Raw genomic sequence first — 13518 nt, forward strand, 5'->3', positions numbered from 1 at the left:
ATATATAATCATAAGTTAAAAAATACTGATTTGTTTTTTATGTTGTAGAGTTTCAACAATGGATCAAGAAGAAATAATAATTACAATTAGAGGAAAAAAAAATGTAAAGACTGCGAGTTCTTTAAAACTTTCTGACTATCCGTGACGGTTATCAAAATGTAAATCATAAAAAAGTATAATAATTAAAATAATCATGCTTTGTAATTACGCGGTTGTTCTTTGATCGATATGTAAAAGTCGACTCTGAGATTGTGGGGCTGGGAAATGCTGCTGCCTAGCGGAAAATATGAAAAATATTTTCAATGTTTTATTTTGTTTTATACACAAAACACATGACCTGACAAATGTGATAGTAGCTCATTGTAAGTATACATATATCTACATGAGTAACAATAATTACAAGCAATAGTGTGTGTATTGTACAAACTGTCAAATGATAATAGTGAAGTGACTAATAAAAAAATAAACGAGACATTCTCCAGATTTAAAACACAATAATGTGACAGTTTGTTTTTATATTTACTACAATTAAAATTTAAAATGAATTTTTATTATTTTTTAATATTTATTATTACTGTAAATAAGTGTTCAGGATCTCCAAGAGTCGTAAGTTGTCTAAACATATATTTTTCTTTGTTTTATTTTTTTAAGAAAGTAGATCAATGATTTATCAAAGTCCAATGGATTATTTTGTTTCTTTTATTATAATTGCGCTAAATAAACAATTTTAATTAGCATTAAAAATATTTTATGAGGTTAATAATATAATTTTAAAGCTTCAACCTTGAAAGGCTGTCACTATAGAAACAAAAAGCACACATTGTTATTTTTATTTTACTATCACTTTATTATTATTATTATTATAAAAAGTTTTTTAATTCATTAACAGTGTAATTTAATTTTGTTCCAGCTTAAGTATGAGCTCAATCCAGGATGCGGGATTCTATGCGATGAAATGGGTTTAACAACTTTGCACTTAAAAGCAGAAGGACCTAATGATACTCTGCATTACTTATGGGATTTCGTTGGTAATCCGTCAGTTCTTTTAGCAGTAACTTCCCCAGCTGCTAAATTGAATATTGAATGGGACAAATATTTAACTAGACAGCCAAAGTCTATTAATTTTACTGAGGAGCCTATTTATACGTTTGGTTTAGTTATTCAAAAGGTTTGTACTCTAATTACTCTGTTATTAATTCAATACTCATTACCATAAAAATACTCTATTAACTATTATCTTTGTCCGCAGATTATAGAATTTAACGATGTATATGATAAGGCAACAATAGACAATGTAAAAAATGAAGATATAAATATATTAAATCCAGAATATTTTAATTGGACAAGAAAGAACAGCATAAAGAGTAATCAATTTGTGGAATTAGATATGATGGGACAGAATTATACAGATCCTGAATTAAATATTACCAGAGCGGGAAATATTGAAATTATTTTAAATGGATTTTGCACATTAGAACACTCGGATGTAATTCCACACATGTTACACTCCGAAAATTCAACACAGATTGATTTTATAATCAACCACCTTCGCACTAATTCGTCATTCGACAAAAGTAGATTTGGACTTGAGCTTATGGTTGTCAGTGAAGGAGATTCTATTTCAAGAATGTCAATTGATACGAAAAAAAGTTTAGATGATGAGTACACTCCTGGAATATTTGAGGTAATTATAATCCACGATTAACAATTAATAAAAATTAAATTCCAATATCAAATTTAATTCAATAAATTAAATCAAATCTCTAATCTCAAAAAACATATCTTGCAATATTATTAATTATTATTTTAATTATTACTATTTAATCATTTATTTTTGTGCAATTTTCGAGCTAGAATTTTTAGATTTAATAATTTTTTAAGGTGTTTTTCGAAAAATATTTCTTTATTGACTTAATTTTTATGTACATTCTTTCTCAATCGATACTTTTTGTACACAGAAAAAAAATTACTTGAATCAAGTAAATAATTTTGAAGAATTTAATCTTCTTGATTTGAGTAGAGAAAAATTCTTAAACTAAAAAAATTTTGGTTTAAGTAAATTTTACTTGATTCAAGAATTTTTCGTCTTGATCCAAGACAATGAAACTCTTCAAAATTATTTTCTTGATTTAAGAATTTTTCGCTTGATCCAAGTTAATTTTTTTTTTCTGTGTACATACAATATTGTTTATAATTACAACACCATGTTTATTTGGCTAACTTGCATTATATATAGTTTACAGTAATGATATAATTCAAGAACAGTATGATTTAGTTTATGTATTTTACAGGATATATATAACAGGTTATCTTTTTTTCTCTTGTTAGTAACTAATGAAAAAATTGCGAAAGAGCTAAAATATCTTAGGAGGGGAGCACTATATATTTATTTATAATTCAAGGAATATCCAAATTGATGTACACGGAAAAAACAAGATGACACTGGATATCATCTCAAATTATACTCAGTGATATTTGTGGTGAAAAAAAATTTCAGATAGTAATTAGAAAAATCCAGATTATACTGCGTGATATCTGGATTATACTAGCTACTATCTGAAATTTTTTTTCACTCAGTATAATCTGGGATGATATCCAGTGTCACTTTGTTCTTTCCGTGTATAATGCCGATTGGCGTTTAAATAAATAAATAAATAAATAATTAAATAATAAAAATTTTTTTCAGACTATTGAAATGAGAACTCCAGAAAATAAAAATAAATTCAGTCGTTCAGGTTACTTACAATGGAGACCAGTGTCTTATTTGACATCACACCGCGATGTTACTGCTTCAACAGAAACCTCTTTTTACAATATAATTAATTGCTCAAATATTACCAATAATTCAATATTATATGCCTTTTATGGAGATAGCAATAATTTATTAATAAATAAAATAAATGTAACTATTGGTTCGTCTGGAGATGGATTCTATAAAAAAACAAATTATGCTACCTGGTACTTATTTTATTTTAATAATTGCCTCAAAAAACTACTGTATTAATTTATTTATTAGTAATAAATTTTTTTTATTTTTAATAGGACATTCCTCGTTGGCTACGGAAATCCACCAGGCGAACAATTTTCGTACTTGGTGATTTTAATAATATCCATAGGAGTCGGTTTACCGTTATTAATAATGTCAATTGCTGGCATTTACATCTGTATCCGGAGACTACCCAGAAGAGAGTCCAGTAGGCTAGTGGAGTCTTGAAAATAAATTAATTATAAGTAAAATAATGAATTAATTGATATTCATAAAGTTAAGATAACCCTGTTTAAAAATATTCATTGAAAAAAATTAAAAAAATTCGCTCTACAAATTATGTGTATTTATAGATACATACTGAGAAATTGAAATTAATGAAAAAAATTCAAATCTCATGATAGTAAATTTTTTCAATGAATATTTTTAAACAGGGAATGTAAATTAATTTTTTACATAGTAACTTTCATGACACCTTTTGTATGATTACGCTAAAAGGCTGACGAATGCATTACTATAAGCATTTATATACATTAAAACATCGATTACAAATAAATAAATTTTATTATTATTAAAAAAAAAAATATTTCTCGATGTTAATTATAATAATGTTAATGAAGTACAAAGTAATCAAGTGGCCATGAAACAACTTGCGACGAATGTCGTGAGTCGTGTGAGTGATGTCCATCAGAAGTGTATGGGCGAGCTTACTGGGTATACTGGGTATACTGGTGAGGTTGGGGGGTGTGTGATCAACGTTTTCAGGTGAAAATAGTAAAAGTGGCGCGGTGTGGTACCATATTCCTGGCAGGAAACTCTGAAGAAAAGCGGGGAATAAATAGGAGGAAGTGGTGGATGAAGTCGGAAGAGGAGGAGGATTTCGCACTAGTAAAGGAGGGGCGGACTATCATTGATCCACTCGTAGCACACACTCGTCGATGTGTATTCGCAAACCCTTCGGTATAATATTAACTAAAACTATTTTTACATTTATTTATCTGACAGCGCTTGTTTAATTGATAAATATTTTTCAGAGCAATTAATAAATTTATTAATGTAAAAAATATTTTGTTTTTTTACAGATTTTATTTAAAAAAAAAATATTTCTTCTTTAAAAAAAAGCGATGATTTTTTGAGGGTAGTTGAAGCTATCGGTAAATAGCGTCAGCTAATACGTAAGAGATGAAGTTTTGAGGAATAATAAAAAAAATAACTGGAGAAAACGTGTATTAAACGTTCTGAATAAAATCAATGGGTAGCTTGAGTGGGGGATGATTCGTCCGGATTTGGAATCGCGGATGCGTCACGGGGTGGTTGGAGAATTAAGTGGGGATAGGGAGGGTTATAATATAGTTCGTGGAAAGTCCGCACCGCGATGTTGGCGCAGGACGATGCAGTAACATCCGTGCTCGGGTCGGTTTGTCTCCCCGCGATTTGGACACCAACCTTCAAGACTGCCTCTGTTTAAAACTAATATATTTCAATAAATATTATTTAATTAAAACACTTGACATATAAAACAGTAACAAATATAAATAAATCAAGTAATTTATAATAATAATAATAATAATAATAATAATAACAATAATACTAATAATTAAAACTACCAAAAATAATAAATACTAATAATAAATAAATAAAAATATCACCAGGAGGAATATATAATCGTTGAATTATTTTTTGTGAATTAATAAAACGTAATCTAGGCAATGCTTGGAGTACACACGCGGTGATTACACAACTTTATTATAAAACAAGGACTATACGTGAAAACGGATGGATAACGTAACGTAAACGAAAGCAATTAATTAAAGTAAAAGTTTTAAAATAATTTATTAAAAATGAAAATAAAATAATAAAAAATGTGTCCGTGACATTTTAGCGTTTAAAAGACAATCTCTCTTTGAGAACTTAGTTCCAGTGTGAACTGAGACTCGGTTAATCATCCATTGAAATAGGATTGCCATTGTGACGTGATACTGCTGCGGGAGGTGTCATTTTATTTAATTTAAATAAAAATATTTAATAATAAAATTAATCTGATAAACACGCACAGTAACCCACCCTCTCGCCTGTAATGCGTACGAAAAACTCTGATAACTGGTGGATGGTATAAGGCCCGATTGTCGGATAATTGATGGACATATTAGCTGGTGGTGAGTGAAAGTAATGACAAGGCATCGATGAGAGCCTGAAATGTTAACACAAACCGAGTTTTATGCTCTATTTATTCACTACACCTTTGTGTAGTATGATAGGGGGCGGGTCCTTGCAGCTGCGATGAAGGTGACGGACGAAATAATGGATTATTTCGGGGACTGCTTGGGACACCAAGTGTGCTTGTTCTCTTATATATATGTTATTGCTTAATTAAGTGCTGTGCTGAAAAATCTTGAGTGTTGTGTACCGTAAGAGTAAAGTTTAAGTAACAGCAAGAGGAAGATTTTGTTTATTAATTAAATAATAATTAGATAAAAAAAATTATTAATTGATAAAATATTAAGAAAGGAGATATAAGAATTAATAAACCCAGCCAAGGCCCGCGGATATATCTTCAGAGCCCGCCCCAAAACATCAGTGCCTATTCTCCTCTGTATCGCTTTTTTCCTGCATCAAACCTCGACTGTATATACATACATTATATATAGTATATATATATAAATATATAAGTAAATATATTTATTTATATATGTATGAAAAAGTGACACTCGTCGTGTAAGTACCCTTTTTATATTTATCAATCAGTATTTTTATATTCTTCATAAAACTTTTCTTCTTGCGTTGGGCTTTTTTATATTTATAAAATAAATTATAATTATATTTTTTGAATTATTTTATTTATTTTTTAAGTAATGGCGCAACCTTTTGACCTTCCTGCACGAGTCTACCGTCGAATCGCTGGTCAATACGACAATACGGTTTACAAGACGCGTATTGATCACGACACGCGTAAGAGAATAAAGTTAAATTCGTATTAAAAAGGTAAAAAGTTATGAATAAAGACGGGCAGTAAAGAGAAATATGTTAAAGTTAAATATGTAAAAGTAGGAAAATGTAACTAAACTACTGACTATTTGCAGTAACTGTTACAATGCGGGCTATACTCGACACTTATTACCACAGACTTATAAGTTAAAGTTCCTCTATTATTTATTTATTCGATATGTTAAATTTACGCTCCCCTAAGAGATTGTAATAGACATTATGAATAACTTATTATTATTTTACATCGTGAATAGTCTTGCAGGCAAGTGACTAGAGGCCAATCGATGCACAATACGTCAATTGTTTTGCCCTATCACAGCTATCAGCTGATCCAACTTGGAACCTACTTCTCGGTAGTCCTCGCAGTTAGAGTCATTCCCGATTAACAGAACTAGCAATAATGATTATAGTAATAATAATTAGACAATAAAGTTTAACAAAGGATAAAGCTCTTGCTTTAGAAGCAGCAGCAGCAGCAGCAGCAGTAGTATTGAAAGTAGTACGAGTACACTTAGCGCCAGCCGGTCGGTTAAAGGAGTGCAAGTTGAGTGCAGGCGTACTTGGAGCTGGTCATTGAACGAGAGTAGCTACTGCGCCATCCGCATCCGTCACAGTTTAATCTTTTTAAGAGATATCGGTTTACCTATCTCATCAGTCTTTAGCTTTATCCCTCGTCATCATCAATATATACTCCATACATCTCAATTCGTCTTACAATTCACGTCTGACGAAGATCGGACCTCGGTTATTACGTGCGCTGAAAAAAAAAAAAAAAATAACTTGAATCAAGAGAAAAATTTTTGAACCAAGAAAATAATTTTGAAGAATTTAATTGTCTTGAACCAAAAAAATAATTTTGATGAATTTAATTGTTTTGAATCAAGACGAAAAATTTTTATATCAAGTAAAATTTATTTAAACAAAAAAAAATTCTTAGTTTGAGAATTTTTTTACTCAAATTAAGAATATGAAGTTCTTAAAAATTATTTACTTGATTAAAGTTAATTTTTTTTTCTGTGGCTGCTGATTAAGGGACTGACTCGTATTATGTCTCAGATATTCCACGTAAAGGCTCGGGTGAACTTTCAATGAGGTTGGTTGGTTGCTTGACATCAGTAACTAGCTAGCAGCTAGCAGCTAGCAGTTACCATACCTCAGCGGGAAGAAATGCCAAGAGTCTATTAGAACGGATGATTGGCTTTGACAGAGGCCAAGGCTGCGAGCACTTTGTCAAGCATGCCACGGTTATAATATTTTATACTCATATAAAGTTCGATTATACTTATATATACATAGCATTACCAGAAGGATGACACAAAAGAATGTGTCGTGTATAGATATGTGGATAAATATAAATATATGTAGGTAGCTGGTGAAAATCGCAGGGAGAATTGTCACGAGAGCATGTGTATGTACTCTTGGGGGCTTGGTAACGAGAATACACGCTTCTCGGGCTATCGAGCTTATTGATTTCATCCCTGGCCCGATGTTTCTGTCATATTTTTTATTATTTATTTATTTAATCGTCTATTTGTGTATTTTAGTATTATTTCTTCTTTGTATTTTGTTTATAAATTATTTACCGAGGTATTTATTTATTCATACAGTAAAAGTTATCACGTAGGTAAACAACTCACGACAGCCTGGTAATCATTACCATTACCATAACTTAGAGATTAACGTTATTAATAATATTATTTTAATGTATCACTGTCGTGATTGTTAAACCGTAATTCCAGTTAATCGTTAAAAAGTTAATTAGAGAGAGCCGGTATTAGAATACAAGGCGGGTGTATGTTTTATTATGTAGTTTTTTTGTTTCAAATGTAGAGTGGCAACAAGAGCGGAGTTACGAAGCAATAGCAGGTCAGTAGGCCGCGCGCAGACCCTCAGTCGCGTAATTCTTATCAACCGTACATGTATACTGTACCTTCATGTATATGTATAGATGAAGATGTATATCTATATATCTATGTATACTTGAATGCATATAGAGGGCAAAGGATAGTCACGCGCATGACCCCAAGTTATGGGATCGGGGCCGGCATCAGCGCGTGTTTTCAGCCTAAACCACTCTCTGTACTCTATAGTCTTCCGAGTAAACTCTTTACTTCTATTCTATTCTCCAACCCCACTTACACTGTACCATTTTATTTGTCATTGTTCATTGTGTTACTATAATACTATCGTAACTCGACTATTCCCGCCAATGTCATGCCGCGGTACACCATACTGCACCACTAATTTTCATTCTATGTCCACCTGGCATACTTTATTAGAGGGTAATTATTATGCTCCACCTGCTATCATTAAACCCTTCATTTTGTTATTTATTATTTATTTATCTATTTTGTTAATTAAAGGGATATAATTATTATCAAATTAACATTTATTAATACTAATAATAGTAATTATTTATTTTTATTAATGATACTAAAGTTAGCCGAGATTTTTAATTTATTAAATTAAAACTAAAAAATATTTTTTAAAAGTTGCACTCATAATTTTTCAAGTTTTTTACAAATAAAAACTTTTTTTATTTATTTGTAATAATTTTTTTAATGAAAAAAAAATTATAAAAATGTTTAGATTTCGACTAACTTAATTTATTATTATTATTATTTAAAAATTAGATACTTTGATAATAATAATAATAATTAAAATAAATATAAGAGGATAAAAGGATCAAATATTTATTTTAATTTGAAGTATTGGATCTTAAAACTAAATAATAATAATAATAATAATAATAATAATAATAATAATAATAATAATCATCATCATCATCATCAAGAATAAAGTTATTATTATTATTATTATTATTGTTGTTACTATTATTATTATTTAAAAATTAAAAATCAGATACTTTAATGATAATAATTAACAATAATAATGATAAAAAAAAACAAGAATAAAGTTACAAGTTTCTTTGAATCAGAGAATCAGGTAAACGTTTATGCGGTGCGGGTGGCATTATTACGCTATTGGTGGATAGGAAGGGTAAAGAGAGGGATTGGGTGGTTGAAATGGCCATGCGGATAGAGGTAGTAACTGGGTCAAACCGGTATTTATATTTCGCTTGTATTGAGAACAGCAAATAATGTTTCTATTAAATTGAGTGATAACTATCACTTCTATAATTGTAATGTTTAATCCCTAATATAAGTATGGGAGTAGAGTGTAAAATAATAATAATAATTTATTATAAATGGATGGATGACCGGGTGAATAGATGTTTATGTATTTTAAGGGAAATGTTAAAGACTGGGTAAATAAACTAAATAATTAACGTGAATAAATAAGATAATAAAGGTGGAAGGTAAATGTCAGGAAATAGTAAGTTGGGGGTGGTCTATTCAACCTGGCGATCGGTTGTTCCAAACTGATAATGACGGACTATTGAGCGACCGGTGACAAGGTTCGCTTGGTTGTATTCATGTCGACTACTCCAGTAGTTCAGTTTCGTTTATAAAGATCGATAGCTACCTCTCTGTCTATACAATAATACTAAATAATAATGATAATAATAAAAATAAAAAATAGGAGTAGCAGTCTTAGTAAGCTGGATAGAATAAAATAGGATTTAATAGGAGTTAAAAAAGTAAACCAACGGAAGGAAGAGAGCAAGCAACTGCACTCTGTTCCGCAGCCCCAGGCGACACGGTGATGCATTTTCCTTATATTCGTATTCGTCTCTTTCCAGCACAGGTTTCTCGGCGGATTTTGCGGAATAAAATATAATAGTACAGCATGACTACTCCGGGATGATATAAGACCGAGCTCGGGCTTGAGGGTTGTAGTAGTAGTGAGACCGAGTAGACAGACAGAAGAGTATAAGAGTCGGTACTAGCGCCGGCGCCATTTCAAATTCTTCACCTCTTTCCCATCGACCAGATGAATCTTTTATTTTGGCTTAAATATTTCCCGTAGCCTTGCACAGTTGCCCTCTCAAATCACTCGCTATTATTGTCGTTTGTTCTCTCATTTCTTCTTTCTTTTTTCTTTCGATCGATTCCTTTTTTAAATATGCTTTTCATTTATATTTTTCTGTTTTTTGCTACAAGCTCATTTTTTACATTAACTTTTTTTTTTTTTTATTTCAATGAGCAAAAATTAAAATGATAAATCTAAAAAAAAAGTCCAACTAATTTATTTATTTATTCTCAATTTTTAACATCCTAAAAAATTGAGTAATTATTTACAAGTTTATTTTATTGATATATATTTTTTTTTTGAAAAATACATAATAAAATGAGCAATTAAAAAAAAAGAAATGATTATCACAATTTTAAAAAATTTTCAAAAAAATGTATAAATTTTTTAGAAAATTCTGATATTTAATTTTTTTTTTTTTTTTTTTTAATTGTTCGTTTTTTTATGTAATTTTCAAAAAAATATATATCAAAAATATCAAAAAAATATAAAATAGAAATTTTATCCAAAAACATGAGAGCCAAAATTTTTTCCAACTTTTGAAAGCAAAAAAGCTATAGAAATCTTTATTTTTTTCTTTCATATTTTTACGATAAATGCGCCGTAAAAACAAGCAGAATCAAAAGAAAAAAATAGCATAGACCCCTCTTGTAAATAATTACTAAAAATTTTTATAAAAAAACAATTTAAAATTTATAAATTACAAATAAACAAATCGATTGTTGATCAATTAAAATTTTCTACCGCAAATAGTTCCTTATTATTTATTAAATCGGGCAGTATAAATTCTGAGAAAGTGGCTATTGTGTGCCAGTACCATTCACAAAGGTGTATGTTGTCATGACAACATTTTTCTGCAACGTCCGCGCGTCCTAATTCATGACGTCACGGTGGTGGTATCGCCGTTCACCGCGTTACCACCCTCAGGCAGATCCTCTTGCTCTCTCAAAGCTTAGCTTTCCGCAGCACAATCCTCTCTCTCTGAAAGCTACCCCCTTTCTCAGTACTTGGCGACGCTGCCGTCGCGATAAATACGCTAAGATGGCGCGGTATGCTTCTATCCGCTTCCGCCAATGCGTCTCAAATCGAATTCCTTTCTCGTATCAACAACAAAACTCCGATAGACACAGCCCCTGCTTACCATACATCAGCATATATTATCCACAATAAATTTCCATACATATAAGCATACATAATAGAAGCATTAAAGTACAAATATCTAACGCAAATACACTTTGTTTTTCATTTCTTCTTTTCGTAATATTTACCAGTAATTTTTTTCCCTTTTTTTTTATATTAAATATCGATCGAAATGATGGGCAACTATTTGACCGATAAGTCAACATTTTTGTTATTACTTTATTTGTCTTTTTTATCGCAACCAATTTTCTTAAAATAATTTGATAGGGTGATAAGCCAAAAACGGAAACAAAAATAAACAGAGTCTAGTCTCTGTGGATAATGAATTCTTTATTAAATAATATGAGTGAAGGGCCACTCAGATTGTCAGATCATCAGATAGTGATAGTTATCAGAGGATAATAGGGTGTTACAAATAATAGGGAAGTAGGCTAATAAATGGAGTAAAAAAAAAGTATGTAAAAGGTAAAAAAATCATCGAAAATGTAAGGGTGAAATCGGCTGACTTGCTCGGCGTGGCACACGATCGATATTGTTGCAAACGGACACATACACCTTCAGTACAGAGTACACCGGGCTTTGGAATTGCACCGACTCTCGTAAGCCACCACCGTCGGGCAGTCTGACTGGTGAAGGACTGTAGCTACTTGGGCACTGACTGTAACGTGTTCACCTACTTTCCATTGACACGCGATCACCTAATCGTTTTACTATTACTATATTTTCTCCTGTTATACATACATATATTTATATCTATACAATAACTACCTAATGTTACCATACCGTACGTACGCTCATCAGTTATACTTTACGCTACTCTTTATATTACTCCAACGCTGCTACGCTGCACGGAAAAAAGTAAACTGTAATATTCACTCGGATTCCGATTAATTTTTATAGTTTCAAACAGTAAAGCGGACATCGGGGTGGCAAAAATATAAATATTACAGAACTTAATGTAGAAAGTATAAAAGCCAAAATTTATAATTTAATATCCAAAATAAGTGATTAGTGGCTGTCACTATAGTAAATAACGTAAATAACGACTCTTTCATCTTAAAAAATTATAGTTTCAAACAGTAAAAATTGCCATTTCAATATATAGTCCATATTATGAGGAGAAGGAGAACTCAGATGAAAGAGAAGGGGGTCTCACTCTGGGAGAATTTAACATTTCAAACAGTAAAAATTGTACTTTTAAAATATACATTTTACCTGTCCAAGCAAGTCAATAATTACAGTTTGATTTTTAGCGTTGCGTTTAGAATTTACCATTTTACTTTGTAAATATTGACGTTGCTTGTATTAGAAATTTACTAACTTTATTTTATACTTTCTACACATCATAAGATCATTTTTTAGGTACGAAATGATAAATATCAAAGTCTGAATTCTTAATTATTATACTTTAACATTTTAGACATTTACATAGCGAATATTACTGTTTGAAATAGTATTTTCTTCCATGTAAAGAGTAAATTGTAACGTTTAAATGGTAAATATTATAAAGTGAATAGTAAAATCACGATTTTACTGTTTGAAATGGTAATTTTTAGCAGTTGATCATTACTTATTATAAATCGACTGTTATTTATTACAGTTTACTTTTTTCCGTGTATATTTAATATTTTATAATATTTTTTATATCTTATTTTACTCGTCTGGCACCTGGATAATAAAATATGCCAGTGGTTTAAGTTTGAGCGCATTCTAGCCGACCGCAGATGTCATCTGCGGGAGTTTTATTTAATAAAAACCGATATTGCTCTAATGCACGTGAATTAGACAACTGATACCTGCATACAAACTTGCCCCTATTATATACTACTACTGCTATTGCATTAATTTCGCTGTGTATATATTTATACACTGTCGGTATATGTGTGATGGTCTTCAAACAATACCCGAGTAGAGAGAAGAGATCATTTTATTATGTTTGTATAGCGTGTTTACATTCCCGGTGGGTTGGAGCGTGGAAAATTTTTTTAATATCATTTTCTTCATTTCTTTGCTTCCGTTTTTTTATTTATTTTTTAATAGCCCAAGGGTTGAATTGCTAATGAGGGTATTTTTTTGTTTTGATGGGGCTCCACAGTGACGCGTAGCTTCAAAGTCCAGGCTATGATAATTCCAATAGCAGATTGAGCACACTCGTCGTCGCTTCATGTATATGTATGTATTTTATTTATTTATGGTGTTATTTATTGTTGAAAAGTATTTTAAAATGTTAATTAGTGCGGAGTTATAAAACAAGAAATGATTTATAATTTGTAGTTGGGTTAAATTTGTCGGAAGAAATGACTAATGTTATTATGACACTCGAAAGTAAAATACATTGATATTTAATTTCAGTTTTATTAAACAAAACTTTGTGAGAAATATTATACTTATAAATGGGTCAATCAGTATTATGTTCTATTAGTTAATGGAGAGTTGAAATATGATTAATGGATTGATAAAAAAATATGTTGATT

At 30.5% G+C, this 13518-nt stretch overlaps 2 protein-coding genes across 25 annotated transcripts in view; both read left to right on the forward strand.

The window, feature by feature from the left end:
* The first annotated feature begins 82 nt into the window (after positions 1-82).
* On the forward strand, positions 83-3570 carry LOC123275453 (glycosylated lysosomal membrane protein-like). 2 transcript variants are annotated; one of them, XM_044743598.1, is made up of 6 exons: positions 83-362; positions 911-1168; positions 1250-1684; positions 2687-2958; positions 3043-3267; positions 3422-3570. In XM_044743598.1, the coding sequence occupies exons 2-5, from the start codon at positions 956-958 to the stop codon at positions 3212-3214; spliced, it is 1092 nt and encodes a 363-aa protein (XP_044599533.1). In that variant the 5' UTR covers positions 83-362; positions 911-955; the 3' UTR covers positions 3215-3267; positions 3422-3570. The 2 variants fall into 2 exon arrangements, with proteins under 2 accessions (XP_044599533.1, XP_044599532.1); XM_044743597.1 differs by lacking the exon at positions 83-362 and adding an exon at positions 382-606.
* A 1000-nt stretch (positions 3571-4570) lies between these two features.
* Positions 4571-13518, forward strand: part of LOC123274100 (sodium channel protein para) — a 42064-nt gene continuing 33116 nt past the window's right edge. For 14 of the 23 annotated variants that reach the window (XM_044741616.1, XM_044741625.1, XM_044741649.1 and 11 more), the window contains exons 1-2: positions 4572-5701; positions 13140-13216. The gene's annotated coding sequence lies outside the window, so the exon portion shown is untranslated. Of the gene's footprint in view, positions 5702-13139; positions 13217-13518 lie in introns of all 23 variants that reach the window. The other 9 variants (XM_044741705.1, XM_044741597.1, XM_044741592.1 and 6 more) reach the window with 1 other exon arrangement.

Source organism: Cotesia glomerata, linkage group LG1, assembly GCF_020080835.1.
Source record: "Cotesia glomerata isolate CgM1 linkage group LG1, MPM_Cglom_v2.3, whole genome shotgun sequence".
Taxonomy (NCBI): domain Eukaryota; kingdom Metazoa; phylum Arthropoda; class Insecta; order Hymenoptera; family Braconidae; genus Cotesia; species Cotesia glomerata.

What these genes read in the sequence shown, in the direction of transcription:
- LOC123275453 (XM_044743597.1), top strand. Translation starts at nt 541, where the DNA reads ATGAATTTTTATTATTTTTTAATATTTATTATTACTGTAAATAAGTGT. An exon ending in GTTCAGGATCTCCAAGAGTC is followed by an intron (nt 607 to 910) that starts GTAAGTTGTCTA and finishes ATTTTGTTCCAG; the next exon opens with CTTAAGTATGAGCTCAATCC. An exon ending in ACACTCCTGGAATATTTGAG is followed by an intron (nt 1,685 to 2,686) that starts GTAATTATAATC and finishes AATTTTTTTCAG; the next exon opens with ACTATTGAAATGAGAACTCC.